Source organism: Anopheles cruzii, chromosome 3 (assembly GCF_943734635.1).
Source record: "Anopheles cruzii chromosome 3, idAnoCruzAS_RS32_06, whole genome shotgun sequence".
In the NCBI taxonomy this organism is placed as follows: domain Eukaryota; kingdom Metazoa; phylum Arthropoda; class Insecta; order Diptera; family Culicidae; genus Anopheles; species Anopheles cruzii.
In genome coordinates, this window is record NC_069145.1 from 86,713,241 (window position 1) to 86,729,122 (window position 15,882).

Genomic DNA, 15,882 nt, shown 5'->3' on the forward strand with positions numbered 1-15,882 from the left:
TATTGCTACCAACCGACGATCGTCTTATTCAAAGTTTATCACTTTGGCGCCTACCAACCAATTGATCGCCAGCTGCCCGGACGAAATGAACATTGACCGTTATGACCGCTCCCTCTTCCGCCTGCGTGCATCGAATGGGTCATTCGGAAGGTACTCGCCCCAGCTGGGCATCGAGTCACGCAATGCTGCATGTAGCACGCCGTTCCCAGTCAATTTTCTCCCGGGTCACCATCGGAAGATTCTTCGGAAGGCATTCGAAGTCACGTATTGGTTCCAAAACGTAAACAATCCAGGTCGACCACTTCGCGACGACGAAACCATTGAACTGTACGAGGTAAAGAGGAAACACGGGTTGAAAGGACTCACTTCGAAAGTGGGAGAGCATGTTTCTTGTTTTCTTTCTCCCCACAATGGTCGATTTTGTCCCTAAAGAAGGCATAAGATGCTAAATAATTTTTCAAAAAAGCCGGTTTTCCCGAATGGGCCTTAAGTTTTCTCGGAAGTAAAACATTTTCGGGCAACAATGCAATTAGTGAGTAGATGGAACTAAAACCGGACCGATTGTTTGACCCCTCAACCACCGTCCTAATGTTATGACTCACCACCGTGACCCGGATCGCTGAGTTTGTGGAACATGCGTTTCTAAATGACTTCATCAATCGTTCAGGCAAAAACGATGGTCATCTTTTGATGGGGTGTTAATATTTAGACGATTGGTTCGGTTCGTGTGTAGGACAACAACACGCGTGTTTGATCGGTTTCTACGGATCGATTCAGGCTGGAATGTAACCCAAAAAGCCGCATCAACTGGAGCGTTCTGCGCTGCGCTGGGCCAAGGTTGGCCCTTGAGAGGTGCAAATAAATCAGCCGCACCAGCGATGGATGGGCCAGGGTTTTCGGCGAGCGAGTTTACAGTCCACTTTCATCGAAGGTGTCGATGGGACAGCATTAGAATCGACCTATGCTCCCTTTCCCATCGCTATGCCGGATGACCTTTCGCCAACCACTCGGCGCCTCTCCTCGGCAGGGGTCGATGGATGGACCGATTCGATGTAAACATTGGCGATGCACGGTGCGTGCCAAAGAGATCAACACACGGATCCTCTTAGGGGCTGGCTGCCCCTGAACTGGACGCGTAACGGTGTCGTTGCCATTGCCATGGAATTGAAAAACATCTCACAAATCTTCGAAAGGTTATCGACAGCAAGGTACAGGTACACGTTGCATAGTTTTCATCTTCTAAGATCTTCTTCGTGGATCGCCATCCGGAAGCAGCCTTCCTGCGCGTAGCATGGAACTATCCTTTTCCCCTGGCAAAAGACACGCTCCAGGAGTGCCGTGGAAACCTTGCGAAAGGAAACGAATCAAGCAGGATTATGTCAGTGACAACGACCCAATGGTCGCGCCGTCGCGTCTTCTGCCACTGAAGTACCTTGCATCTGTTGCTGAAGCGGACGCAAGGTTACCTGTTTCCGTGAGGAATGGTGCGTGCTTTAGAGAGAAACCGGGCGTCTGTTGCGGTATCCCGGAGCGGTGCTAAGCCAATAACAAAATTGTCTTACGATGTCAAAACCATCCCCACCACGCTCCACGTTGGCCGAGTCGGTTGGGTCCCCCGGGGGTCACAATCCTTTGCTTATGGTGAAATCGCTTATGCCATAAGGAGGCACAGATTCGCGTGCGAAACAAATTACGCCATCCGTGGCCAAAGGCCCTGCTCTCCCGGGTGGAACCTTCAATTGTTTCAAACCTCTGTTATGGTGGCTCTTTTGAAAGTGGCGTGACCTTTACGAATGTTGGAAAAAGTAAACTATAACGGGATACAAATGTGAATAAAGGTTGATCAATGAAGCCGTAAGCATTTATTCGTAACTACAAACGATCAAACTACATGTACAACAATCCAGCAGCTAGTGAGAGACCACAGATTCTAATCGGTTATGCAGAAGACGAAGTTCAAAGTCACATAATTAGAAATTTGCAAACAACGGCCAGCCACTGCGCTTGCATTTGCATGGGACGTTAGGTAAGCAAGAATGGTTGCGAATAGTTTTCCCAACTGTTGCGCGTTCGTGAAGGCGGTACTTGCCGCTTATGTTTAGACGGCTTGTTGCAGTTTCTGTGAATTGCATAATGATGCAACAAATCAAGTGTTGGGTGGCGCATAGTTTAGCAAACTGTTTGGCAGAGAGCACTCTATCGCTTGGTGTGGTTTGTTGAAGTAAAAACCGATATTGTTAGAAACATGCTTCGACGCCCTTACGCTAAGAAAACAGTTTGCAGAATCACAATCTTCTACTGTTTGCACACAATGCAAATGCGATCAGACCAACCGAAGGCTCACGGACCCGGAGAAGTGCGAGTACACTATGGGGGAAAAGGTTGCTGCGTGGGTTGCATAACGCCAGGCGCAATTATTTAAAATTTCCGTTACGATGTCGTATCGTTTTTCCGTATCGTGACCACTGTTTCTTCCTGTTTCCACACAATACAAATTGACGTTTCTCGATGTTAGTGGTAGTCTGACTGTTAGTCAAATAGTCATGTAGTTTCTTCTTCCACGAAAGGTATAAGAACAATTTTTAAGGGTCTTGATAAAATATCCTATTTTCTTCGTAACACTTCGTCGGAAAGACTCTTCTCATATTACTGTTACGAGCCCGGAGAACTGAAAACAGTACGAAAGCAACCGTTCCAATTGAATTTTCTCCTTTCGATTGGTTCAAATATGTTCACAAGATCAACTGGCAACCTTCGCTGGCTGCTTCTTCTGGATACAGAGAGATGCTGCGCAAACCCATCTCCTCAAATACAATCTCTCGGTTGCACCAATCAATTAACACACTTTCCTTGAACCTTGAACTACATTATGTAAGCCAAGCTTTGTGGGGGCTTACCAACGGACCAACCGTGGCAGCAGTGACTGCACTAACACGTCCTATATCCTGACTTTTGCCACGCGCAAGACATGCCTCCACGCCGCTTCCACACTGATTGGCTCCTAGCCGCGTCCCGCCGAGGTCACTTCCATCGCAAAGTCGACCGTTCGTAACATTTTCACCTATCAGGCTTCCGTGTTCCGGTATCGAATCGGGTTTGCCCTTGACTAGCGCCAACCGGTGGAAAATAAGGATTAGTTGAAATACGAGGTTTCTAATTACCGTCAGCGTGGCTGCTGGTTCATGCTGCAACGATAAAGCAATCTCCCTGTTGTCTTCTTGGAACCATTCTTACTCTCTTCTTGCCGTGCCTTATCAACTAAACGGCCTTTTAATATGATGGTAATTTGTTCGTTCTTCGCCATTCTGAATACTTAGCTCGAAGCAATCACCACCGACAGTGGCTCGCTTCGGATGGCCCGATGGCCCCCAGATTGGTGACTACGTCAAACGTCTCGCCGGTCGCGAGAAGCCGTGATTATGGCGATCGGCTGACGGGCTGTTTTTGCAGCCAACAACACCACCGAGCAGCGGTCACGAGACGACAACGAGACGACCAGAAAGGTCAACGTTTCGCTTATCGCCCTTGTACTGATTTTGGTGTTTTATTTTTTCAGCTCATATGAGCTTGATTTGTAAGATTCCAATCGGGAAAACCGGGACACAAAGCATACCCTCCATCCCGACGTGGAACACAGCGCTTAACGTATTTAACTGTTTGAGCGTGATTGCTAACCTCAAACGTAATGCATCTTTCATTTCCCAAAAGTAAAGAGATAACGAATCGAAAAGCATTTGTAGACGCTTTCAATAGGTTTTAATGCACGATGACAATTGTATTAGTTCTCATCAAACTTCTGCTCTGTCAATACCATAAACACTCCAATCAATCTTGTCTTCCCCGGGCGATACTGGGGTACTATCTGTTAGTGACGGGTAGTCGATATTGCCTCACTTGCTCACTTCGAGCTAAGGCAACCGCTGGCCACTCGGAAGGTCGGCTAGGCTGCCCATCAATAATAGAATTATTTTTCCCACTCCCACCCCATGAACAGTATCCGTGACTGCATCTAATCCATCCAGTGACACGTATGTCTATTCGTTGGTCATATTTTCCCGCAACGTTAGCATAGAGCTGGAAAACGCTGCGCGATAAGGAACGATACGACATCGAAGTGAGCTATGCTTGTGATGAGCCGTGCTGACAATAAAGGCGGTGGCTTCGGTCGAATAAATTCACTATTTAAACGATGTACGACTGACAAATGCAGCCTCAAACGTGACGTCGATCGATACTCAAGAGCTGATGACGAACCCACACACCTGTTCAGACACACCGGTCAGTACCGTTTGCAACAATGTAAGACTGCAGATTAATGTAAAAAAATTTGACCTTCAAAAATAAAACTCACTGTGGGCAATTGAAGGGCAACATTTGGCTTAAGATTATTGAGCCATCGCTCCCAGCGGAACCGGTTCAGAACGGGTTTCGAAAAAACATGCATATCATCCCCGTATGTAGAACGAGGGTTAGCTCAGCTGTTGACTAACCGGCTTGTTGCTTGCCGCACAGTAAATCATTGCCCCTCTCGTCTTCCTTTTTGTTCTACCGTTGGTCTGTCTGGGTCGCTGCGGAAATATGCTTTTTATTCTTATCATCACCACCAACGCACAGAGAGAGAGAGAGAGAGAGTGTCGGTATGTTGGCCAGCATAGGAGAAACAGCGGACCGAGTGTTAAATTGAATGTTACTGCTGAAAGCGAAAGGGATGAGTTTTCCGCCTCACAGCATCACACCATCACCATTCCTATTTACTATCTCTCTTTCATCGCCACGCCGTTGTTTGCCGGTTTATGGCCGTGTGGCGGGTTTGATTTTCTTTGTTCAGACCGCGGTGGCAAATAATCACTTCACACGCACACAGCGAAGGGTGCTCTATCATACGTCTCTGTCTTCTCCGTCGAACCAATAGAGAGAGAGCCGCGCGGCTACTGTTGAGAATCCCGAGAGATAAGGGACGTCCACAGAAAGACATGCGTTAACAGTATTTTCTTGATCTGCACTTTCACCGTGACCTCTGCCATGAACCGTTGATCCTATGTACAGGGGAGGGTATTGCGAATGGGAGTCAAATTTCATATGAACCACTTTCAGTTCTTAGAATTTCGCATCCTTTTCTCTTCAGTTCAGTATTTTGCAACGTGGCTTTGAGAGAATAACCTATTTAATCATAACCAACTGTGCGTGATAAGACTGCAATTTCTATGCACAATTAGTCCACGCCCGTACTAGATCCTTGTTATGTACTATTTGCTAGACAGTGAAGAGCATTCACAACAATGCACACGGAACTTGGGTTCTCTTTCTCTCTGTCTCGCCGACCATGACCGAGAGAGAATCGATTTTTAATCGCAATGAGGTGAACAAAACAGAGAGTGGCTCGTCGTGAGAGCGAACGAGCGCGAGCGAGCGAGCGTTCGAACGAAAGTGAAATGGAATGGAAGAGAAAGAGATGCGCTGCCAATACTACTACCAGCGTCGATCAACCCGTTTGGAGCTAGTCGCTATCGTAAACGCACACTAGCAGTACTACACCTACACTTGGCTTGGCTTGGCGTGCGATTTAAGTGCTTTGAAACGTGGTTTAAAGCATCAGTAACAACAGAAGTACGAAGACGTCTCGCACGCTTTTGTAGCAGTCCTTTTGGAGCAGTTTTTTGCTGGTAAGTTAGCCTGTGACTTTTATCCCTGTTATCACCCAAGCTCAACGATGTCCTCTCCCATTTCTCCCCCGCAGTGCGGACAGCATCTCATCTTAGCAATCTGGCTGGGCAGGATTAAAACCCTGCTGCTGGTCCTTTTTCGCCTCTCGCGCGGATGCTGCCCATTTCCTGGAACACTCGTGGCCGCCTCGTGTTTCCAAGAGACATATCGAACAAGAAAACCCGACCACCTACTACTACCGCAACCGCGTAGTGGGAAAAGTGTGCGTGCGTGCGTGCCAGTGTGTGTGTGCGCGTTATCTCATCTGTGTGTGCAGTAGTGTGCGGTGGTTTGGCCATCACGCCCCGGAGAGCAGCTGTCGAAGCTTCATTTTGTGGCAAAAGTTCGCCGTGGAAGGAAGCCGAACCAAGGAAACCGCAACTTGTCCGTAGCTACGGAAGCCCCGCCGCCGTCGTGTGTCGTGTGTCGTGTGTCGTGTGTGAGACAATCCGTTCCAGCCTTTCCGGGCCAGCCAAGTCAGGGTCAGTGCGCGCAGTTCAGGTGCATTCTGTGAACGAAGCTCAACGTAACGCCAGATTCAAAATGGCCCTTCGTGTGGTTGGTTTGATGATGCGCCAGGAGCTGGCCGGGATAACCGGCAAGCCAGCGGGGCGCATGTTCAGCACGAGCCGCGGTCCGCACTGTGCCAAGGTGCTGGGTCACTCTCCCAACGCCCATCTCAACAAGGGGCTCCTGGAACGGTACACGCGCCTCAAGTACGACCCCAAGTACGTGCAGGCCACGTACGTGTGGATCGACGGAACGGGTGAAAACGTGCGGCTGAAGGATCGCGTCCTAGACTATGTGCCCACGAAGCCGGAGGACGTGCCGAGCTGGCAGTACGACGGAAGTTCCACGTACCAGGCACTCGGTGGCAACTCGGACATGAAGCTGGTTCCGCGGGCCCTCTACCGTGATCCGTTCAAGGCCGGACCGAACGATGTGATCGTGCTGTGTGACACGTACCAGCCGGACGGTAAACCGACCGCTTCGAACCATCGGGCCGCCATGCAGGACGCTTACAACCGCACGAAGGATCTGGAACCGTGGTTCGGGATTGAGCAGGAGTACACGTTCCTCGACGTGGACGGGCGTCCGCTGGGCTGGCCGGTCGGTGGTTTCCCGGGACCGCAGGGACCGTACTATTGTGCCGTTGGCGCTCAGAACGTCGTGGCGCGTGATATTGCCGAAGCGCATGCCGTCGCCTGTTTGTACGCAGGCGTACAGTTCGCCGGTACCAACGCCGAGGTCATGCCGGCTCAGTGGGAGTACCAGGTTGGGCCGGCGCTCGGTATGAAGTGCGCGGACGACCTGTGGCTTTCGCGGTACATTCTTTGGCGCATCGCCGAGGATTACGGCGTGGTCGTGACGTTCGATCCGAAACCGATGGAGGGCAACTGGAACGGAGCGGGTGGACACTGCAATTTCTCCACCAAACCGATGCGGGCCGAGGGCGGCATCAAGGCGATCGAGCAGGCCATCGAGAAGCTGTCGAAGAAGCACGACAAACATATCAAGGCGTACGATCCGCGCGGAGGAAAGGACAACGAGCGCCGTCTGGTCGGTCGGCTCGAGACCTCGTCGATCGACAAGTTCAGCTGGGGCGTGGCGGATCGTGGCACCTCGGTGCGCATTCCGCGCGGTGTCGCGGATGCCAAGAAGGGCTACCTCGAGGATCGGCGCCCGAGCTCCAACTGCGATCCGTACAGCGTCTGTAATGCGATCCTCACGACGTGCTTGGTGGAATAGAGCGACAAATAGCGATCAGCAAGTACTTCTCCACCGCTGCCAGAATTGTCGAGGGGGTGCAGAATCGGTGCAGTTTCGGTTCAGTTTTAGTAACTGCCACAAAGAGCATGTATACGTTGATTTTTTTATTACTGCTTCAGGTCGTTCTATCGTTTTATGCTAGGGACGCGGCACGCAATGACCGTAGGTGATTATTTTTAATAGTGCAATCGATGGACTGACGATTTTTGGTGAGGCACAGAGACCAGGACCGCATTGGTGGGTCGTTTTATCAGCTTTTATAAAGATGTTGTTCTGTAGCGACCGATGTTAGGAGGAAAAGTTTTGGGAAAGATCGCCAGGCCAAACGGCTGGCTGGCTGGCAACAACCTCCGAAGGGACGGAATTTTAAGAAGCACTCGCTTCCTTCGCTTTTTTTTATTTCAGGAAAGTGCATTTTAGGGAACGTTCTACTTTATAGATGATAAACGGAGAAGATTTTTAGAAAGACTCAAAGGGCCGTACAAATGGCTAGATTGCGTGGTTCAATGTTGAAAGTAAATCGGTAAAGGCCTTTCGATTGTGCAAAAGAATGTTTGAATGTGTGCAAGTGAGAAAGAAAGAGAGAGAGAAATTAAAAGATTCAAGTTCATTGTAGATGTTTAGTTACTTGTTGTTTAGCATGTAAGTCCAGTTGAATGTTAAGCTTATATCAGAAAACTAGAAACCATCCTCCGAGCCGAGCGGCAGATTGCCGAGACATTGTCCAAATGTGTATCCGGAGATCAAACAAAATATCAAGATCAAGTGAAGAATTCAAATAAAACAAAAATCATATTCGAAGCCTCATTCGTTCATGTTTGGTTCGTTGAAAGAAAATTACAGATAAAAATGGGACATCCCTCAAGCCGTCTGTCGGTCCGCGTGCAGTTATTTTTAAATTACTGACCCCCAAACACCACATCGTCACCATCGCGCCTAGGGAATTCCGGCTACTAGAAGGAGCCGGCATGGTCCCAGCGACAACTTTCGACAACACGCCTAACTATGGCCACCATCTGACCCTTATCGATCGACCTTAGGCTAGATCATGTTTTCGAAACGAGAGAGGCTTTGGCTTTGGCTTTGGCTTCGAAAGCCAAAACTTGTTTATGTTTCGTGAAATAAAACTCTGCCGCGTTGTCCTTCAGGTTGTCAATCAAAGAGTGCCCGGGAATCCAGACGTCACTTTCGCCTGCCAAAATGGTTTCACCGTTTGATGGGCGCTGATGAAATAACAATTTGCGTTTGGCCGCGCGCAGCTTACGTAAGCTCATTATGCTGAGGTCCGCGTTCTTCGAAAGAGGTGCTTCGAAGGCCCGAGTGAAAGGTTTTACACTCACTAGCGGCCAACGACCCAGCGGGCGGTGGCGAATGGCTAAATAGTAAAAATAAATTGCAACACCGGACACACTGTAAATTAGTTAGTTATGTTTGGCTTTGAAGGTCTTCAGGGGGCCTCCAACGCTGGCCTAGCGTTGCCATAGGTTCGGACACTTCGGAAGAACTCATTACTCATTTCTCGACACACCGCTTCCGTTATGACCGTTTTGCGGACACCAAATTGGCAACTTTTCCACTCGCCGCTGCTCGCAGGGGCAGCGTTTGTAATGGCGGGCACGCGCTATCGGCGCGTTTCTATAAAGTATTAAATTTATTCCTGAATATTTCCATAACATCATTCGAAAGGCAGCTCTCGCCGAGCGTTTGCTATGCAAGGAGGGGTAAACGCATCGAGAATGGATTTTTGCTGCCCCAACGTTTTTAACCTTGCGCCTCTACCTTACGGCCACGCCACAAACGGCGAAGAGGCGATGAGTCAGTAAGAAGAGGGCCCCGCGACAAAGCAAACGCAACAGATTGTGTGTGTGTGTAACCGGGAACCGTGGGCAAGTCGAACACGCGCCGATCAGATGATTCCACGGGGCGAAGGAAGTGTGTTTATTTGCGCGGCCACCGCGTGGCGTGCGCGCAAAACGCGCAACTCGTGAGCGCTTGTGTCGGTGACTTTGCCCGCCTCGTTGTGTGCGGATGGGAGTGTTTCACGAGAGAAATAGCAAAAAAAAAAACACTAGAGCAAAAAAAAAACACAGTAGCAACGAAAAAGCGAATCCTCCGCGCTAGTTTGGCGCGGACAGCTGATTGGGAAGTGGCTAAAGTTCGCAGTCCACCCTGCGCCGGTTCAGCGACATTGGTGTGGACTTTCGCTTCCATTCGCTGCTATCTGGCTGGGGCTGAGCTGAATTTGCCGCATCCGCGCTTGTGACGTCACAAATGCCCGCGTCCCTGGTGCCCGCGTATTATCAGCTGCTGCTGGAAATTATCTATCGAAGTGTTTTTAAACGAAACACTTACGAAACTGGTACTGGTGACGAGACATTCGAAAAAGGGGTTCCGTTCGAAACATGCTTTATCTGCGAAACACGTTACCGTGCGTTAAAAACAAAGGAGGAAGCTGTTTTTGGTGTTCCCAATACGCATCCCCTAATGAACATCAAACATTTGTCTTTCGACCAGCTTTTCGGTCGGAAAAATAAAAACAACCCACCCCGAGACGCGTCGAAAGCGAGGACGCGTCCGGCCACATGCGTGTTGCGCCGAATGTAGGTTAATGTGTCTAAAATATCCTACACCTCGGGCTAGCAACTGTGCTGTGTTTGTCGTCGTGACATGAGTAGAAATAGACCGAAATCCTTCCTATTCCCACTCATTTTTTTATCGAATGGCGCTATTGTGGCGTTGACATTGGCACAAATGAAGCGACGATTGCAAAGACAATGATCGATCGATTAGAACAGTATATTTTCGAAGCGGTACCGATTGGACAATAACACCACGATCTTGAACTTTTGAACTCATTTGAGCTCTTTTCGGTTGGTCGTTTTCGTTATCATGTTTGTTTTCCGTTGTTTCTGGCGTCATATTTTCTCGAACGCGATGGCTATTTTTAGGTTTAAAATCCGTCCTTTAATTGTTAGTTGATCAGCTTCGTATACTTTAGAACTCAATCAACGCATACTGAGATGTTTGTGTTTGTTTCCTTCTCCTTCAAACAAAACACTGGCCCCTTTTCGGACGTTTTTTTTTTTCGTTGGCGTCTCGCCGGCGCAGCTTACTCTGTTGAGATATTTTCTGAGCCGGTTCAATTTTTCGTATTTGCATCTCGCACCAGCCGAATAACCGGTTTTTCTGGTTGGCCCAGTGATGCAAAACTCACAAAGTTTGTTCCTTTCGTTGCTTTGTTGCTAAATTATTGGCGGCGTTTCAATTTGTGTGGTGCTCTGGACGCCTGGACTTTGTCTAGGCGCCTTCACCCGTTGCCACGAGAATTCCTGTCTAAGTTTATTACGCATCTAAAATTGAGAATCAATCATCAGCAGGAAATTGTAGACATGAGCGGCGTAATAAAATAGTTGTTCAACATTTCAAACGAGTTCCCCAGCGGACGTCCGATTGCGGATTACGGAGACACAAATAAGCTGCGAACGTTCGACTACATTGCCAAGTGTAGCGGGCGCCACACTTCTGGGCGTTTCGACGGCGTACCGCAGACTTCAAAGTACGCACCGAAATGAAGGTGTTAAGTGGCAAACTTTCACACAAATAGTTTGAAAATTACGCTCAAATATTTAACCATCACAACAAAAGGTGTTAATTTTCTGTTCAAATTGATCTCCCGAAACCTGACCGTGACCGTGATAGTTTGCCGAACAATGAGTATGCCGACAGTTGCCAATTCAAACAACTTCTGGCGTCAACGATGAATCTCTCACCGCGATCTTCAAGTTATCGCCGCGATCAGCTATGGGTTTCTTGCTCTTCATTTCTCGTGGCTGATGTCTCGCCAGCCATACGATTTCCCTTTTTATGACCTCGACGGCAACCGATGGCTTGGGATCTCCCGTGCCGGGCGTATCATACTCCGCGATTGATTGTTTACTTATATGCCTATCATCGCAGGCGTTATCATCTCGAAGCATGCCCATTTCTTGTGTAGATTTTTTCGAAAAAAAACATGCAAAATAAAAGCTACGTACAGTACAAGAAGCTTCGATAGCGCCCGTCGGCCATCCATTCTACTCATCTCTTGGATGGGTTGTTTGTTACGTAGCGATCGAGCGATGGAGTAAGGCGATAGTGGGGCCCAGCTACTGGTGTTTGGCGTAATTGAACACAAACTGGACAACAAAACGAACGCACAAACAGCATGATACGGGCCTGGCACGACAATCGGGTTCGATTATGACAGTCAATTTCGATTGCGAAGCGGATGTTCGATGCAAAGATTCATCTTTCAAGGACCCCGTCGTCAAACTGCCGTCCCGTGTTGCCGTGGTCAACTGCTGATTACGCGACGTTCGTGGTGATGATGACGCTGAGCGATGAGGTACTCATCAATCGCCTCTCAGCCATGCCGGGACAGCAATCGGGTTAGAAACGCTTGTCTTACACGGTTAGCGTAATTCCAAGCCGCTTGTGTGCGAAATATGCAGTCGGTAAGCCATCACCATAACAATTTGCGAGTTGGCTACCGTATGCGGAATCTCCGTTTATTTCTGGAAAACACGTAACGGCATTTCTAATCTGATCTGTAATCTCGCACTGGGAGCACACTTGTTGCAAACGAATGAATTGGAGGTATTCAGTATAAAGTACTTCAGTCGTTCAAATCGATTCAAAGTCGAAAAGACCTTCTTGTGAGACACTTACACAGAGTTCTGTGGAAATCACGTTCATAAGCTCCGTCTTCAACGCCCGCTACTAAACGGTTACTAATTAACCGACAAATAAAGTCGCGTGTCGCGTGCAGCTTCCCTCGAAGGCACGCCGTCCTAATTAGCGGTCCGTTAAACGCCGACCGGCGGCGGCGGTTCTGAGGGGCAGGGCTTCGATGGAACACAGTCGTCTAGACTTCTGTCTGGTTGTGACCAGATAGTCAACCGTTGAGCAAGCAGGATGTTCGAATACGCCACGCGGAAGAAAGGACGACAAACGACGGGAACGTGAGCCGCACGTTTTCTGCTCGGTCAGGAAACGTGTGCGAGGATGTCCTTTCCCATCTGCCGCTATTATCTCCTTTTCCGCAAGGAAAACACGGTTTCTGTTCAATGTTTAAAACGTGCGCCAATTTAGAACCCTTCTCACTTGCTTCGAGGACACAGGACGTGTGACGTCTTACTTGTAATTTCTTGCATAAACCGGAAATTTATCTCTCATTGCACTTATCGGTGCTGGACACACACATGATCTCTGTTCGACTGGGACGTCGCTTCGGCCCGGGTCAGTAGGTTGGAACTTTGATGTTTTCATTGGTCGGGTGAATTTAACGGCCGGTTCCATCATTTCCATAGACACGCATTCGTTAGGCCCGTTGCTTGGCAACCAATTCGAATCTCAGCAAGCCTATAGAAGGCAATAGAAAGTCCTGTCGGATGCTGTCCAGACAGATAGAACCGTAAGTTTTTTACATATTGGAACTGGTAGACGACTTTTATTGCAGTCGTTTTGACCTATTTTGATCGATTTAACCTCGGCGGCTCAGCTTAATGCAATAAACAACCAGCTGATACGTTTCGATGTGCCATAAAACACTCCGTCGGGAAGATAATTCGTACGTTTGTCTCTCTCGCTTTGAGTCACAGTATTTTATACTTTGAGTAATAAAAAGTCTGATCATGTTCTGAAAAAATCAGCCTTAGCCAGTAAATTCCGGTTTTAATCTCCGGTCCATTGTTGAGTCCTTATTGAGTGAACTTTCATGTCGTTTGGGTGCCGCTTCTACCTGGGGGGGTCGAATCTGTTTCGTACTTCAGCCACAATCTTTTTTCCTTCTGTTAGATAATTTACCGGAAAGTAGCTTCTCTGCCTGGAAACAGAGGGTATTTCGCTGTCCCCAGGTCCCCTGGTGTACTAGTGACGGCAGCAAATGGCAGAAGATCAGTTCGGTCGTATCAGTTTCGATACGAACCCGAATGGTGACTGTCAAAACAATGTCTCGCACTAATTAAACGCGTTTCGGTTTGCGCTGATAAACAACGGCTACGCGAAGAACCAGGAGCATAATTGAAGCGAATGATTAAGAATGACGTAAGGGGGCTTCTAGGAACGGACAGCGCGCTTTCGGCAATAACATCGATGGCGCATTACTGTGCCTTGACGACGGTTAGATATAAGGAACGGAATGGTACTCTTAAAAACCGGTTCGATGCAAACGATGCGGGAGCTACCGGTTCGATAGAAGGACTCTTCATTTCGAATGATAGATGTGTGATTGAACTATTTGATTATTTATGAAAAAGAATGTCCTTATATTAATTTATTTACGTACTTCAATAAAATGATTGTGAAAGAAGTGCTAAAGAGCGCTGTTCCAGGCAAGGTTAAAGTGGTTGTAGCTGCTCGTGGGACACCATAAACGTAAACAGGGGGGACCAATAAATGCCGACAGCCCCTGAACGCCTCTTTCCGCGCATATTTTTTCTCAATCGGCCAAGGTCGGCCACCAACACAGTCACAAGCGCACACAAGAGCGACGATAACGCGAAACAAAGAATCCGGTGCTGTTCAAGGTGCATCAACAACAAATCGCCACAAGAAAGCCGCCATTTCACACCAACACACACGAAAATGACCGGACCGCACAGCTGTGTAGCTAGCGATGTGCATGTATCGTAATCCGAGAAACTGTAAACAACAACCCTTTACACGCCCCTGAGCAATGCTCAATATCACTAGGCTAAATCAAAACAAAGTAGACAACCGTTGCTAGGCTGACATGCTGAGAATCGATTTTCTGTTTCATAAAACATTTGTGAGTATGGTCATCGACAAGGCCTTGCCTCAAGCAGCTGATTCCGAAAAGTCCCCGAAGTTCTAATGAGTTCAATGAACCGTTGCCAAATGTGTCCGGTCAGCTGATAGTTAGTAGGTTTCATTCATGATAAAAGCCAAAAAAAAACATCTCTCTGTCGACCCCCGGAAAGGGTTATGGCCGTGTGTGGCCTGAAATCCGACGAAACCGGCGGCGGTCTCGATAAAATTGAGCCATAAAAATGTCGTAAAACACAACACAACTGCCGAAAACCGACCCGGCAGATGGGGACGGCGGCGGCGGCACCCATAGGGAAGCTTCGGACAAAACAAAACAAATATTGAGCACGTAAACATTCATTTTTTGCTCGTTAAAATCGCTTCCGATTAGAAGCGATCGTCTTACGCGCCCCGGGGGGTGTCACATTTTACGGTCAATCAGGAACTATACGGTGCCGACGACGGTTTACGACCTCCGCGGCAAAGACGACCGACCGATCGTGAGTATGCTAATTAGTAACTAACTGCTCCGGGCGCGATCAATTATGAATGCGGCCGTTAGTTATGAGAGCCGCCGTTTGCGCCCAATTAACAACAATATGGTAGCAGATTGGACGGTTTAGATTGTTCAGTTAGAATTGCTGCCGGTTTTATTTGGACAATTATCACCGAGAAGTAGCAATTCTAAAGCAATTATCCTCGCCGCGATACGATTGATTTCATGTCGGCATTTTTCGGTATGTTTGGAGAGACACTCTGGTGACCATAAGGGTGCGCTGCGCGTTGGCGGACGTGCTTAACGAACTCGTTTTTGGTCTTCCTTGGCTCTGAGACTGAGCATGATCAGTGGACTGGATGACCTTCAAGCCAAAGATCACGCCACCATTCGAACCAAGTCGGAACGACAAAAAATCCGACATTGAACAGCAAACCTTCGTCCGGAGGATGCTTCCATGTCTGTGTTGTCAACACAGGCGCCTGTGGGCCAACTTAAAAAAACCCTAAAAACAAACCATCAAACCTACTGCGAGCTGAGAGCCGATGGTTAGCCCGCAGTACGGTTCGTTATTGAACGGCACTAAAAATAATCGCATTACATAACGCCGCATTTACGCACAGCCCGTGATCACACACCTTCCGAGGGTGTCCGGAGATACGTGCCACGAAGGACACAGGCGGCAACCCGGCACAAAAACCCGCAGAGTTTTTGCTTTTAAAAACTCCCCAAAACAGAATTACCGACCACGGGAAACTCGTTTCGATGTTCCTTTACGGCTGCGACCGGCTGGGGACGACCGGTACTCAGAGCAGAGCAGATGACGATGCCGAGCCTCTTTTTTGCGATACATCGGCCGTCGTAAGTTTGTAGATGAAAAGTGTTTTAATACTTTTTGTGCAAAAATGTAATTTAAGCGTCACATTGAAAGGTGACCTAACCTTACAACCAACGATATGTTGAAACCAACTGCTCAGCTCGAAGCACTGTGCAACTGATAACCGACAGCATGCTATTGATAAATGGGCGTTTGGCTAGCCACTTGAAAACCACTTGGCGAGGACAGCCTGGTTACGCTTCAAACACATTACTCAGCCTTGGACAAG

The 15,882-nt window shown here is 48.4% G+C and overlaps 1 protein-coding gene across 1 annotated transcript; it reads left to right on the forward strand.

The window, feature by feature from the left end:
• Positions 1 to 5,923: 5,923 nt before the first annotated feature.
• Positions 5,924 to 7,783, forward strand: LOC128274530 (glutamine synthetase 1, mitochondrial). Its single transcript, XM_053012757.1, has one exon. It carries the CDS (start codon positions 6,247 to 6,249, stop codon positions 7,450 to 7,452), a length of 1,206 nt encoding a protein of 401 aa, XP_052868717.1. The 5' UTR covers positions 5,924 to 6,246; the 3' UTR covers positions 7,453 to 7,783.
• Positions 7,784 to 15,882: the final 8,099 nt, after the last annotated feature.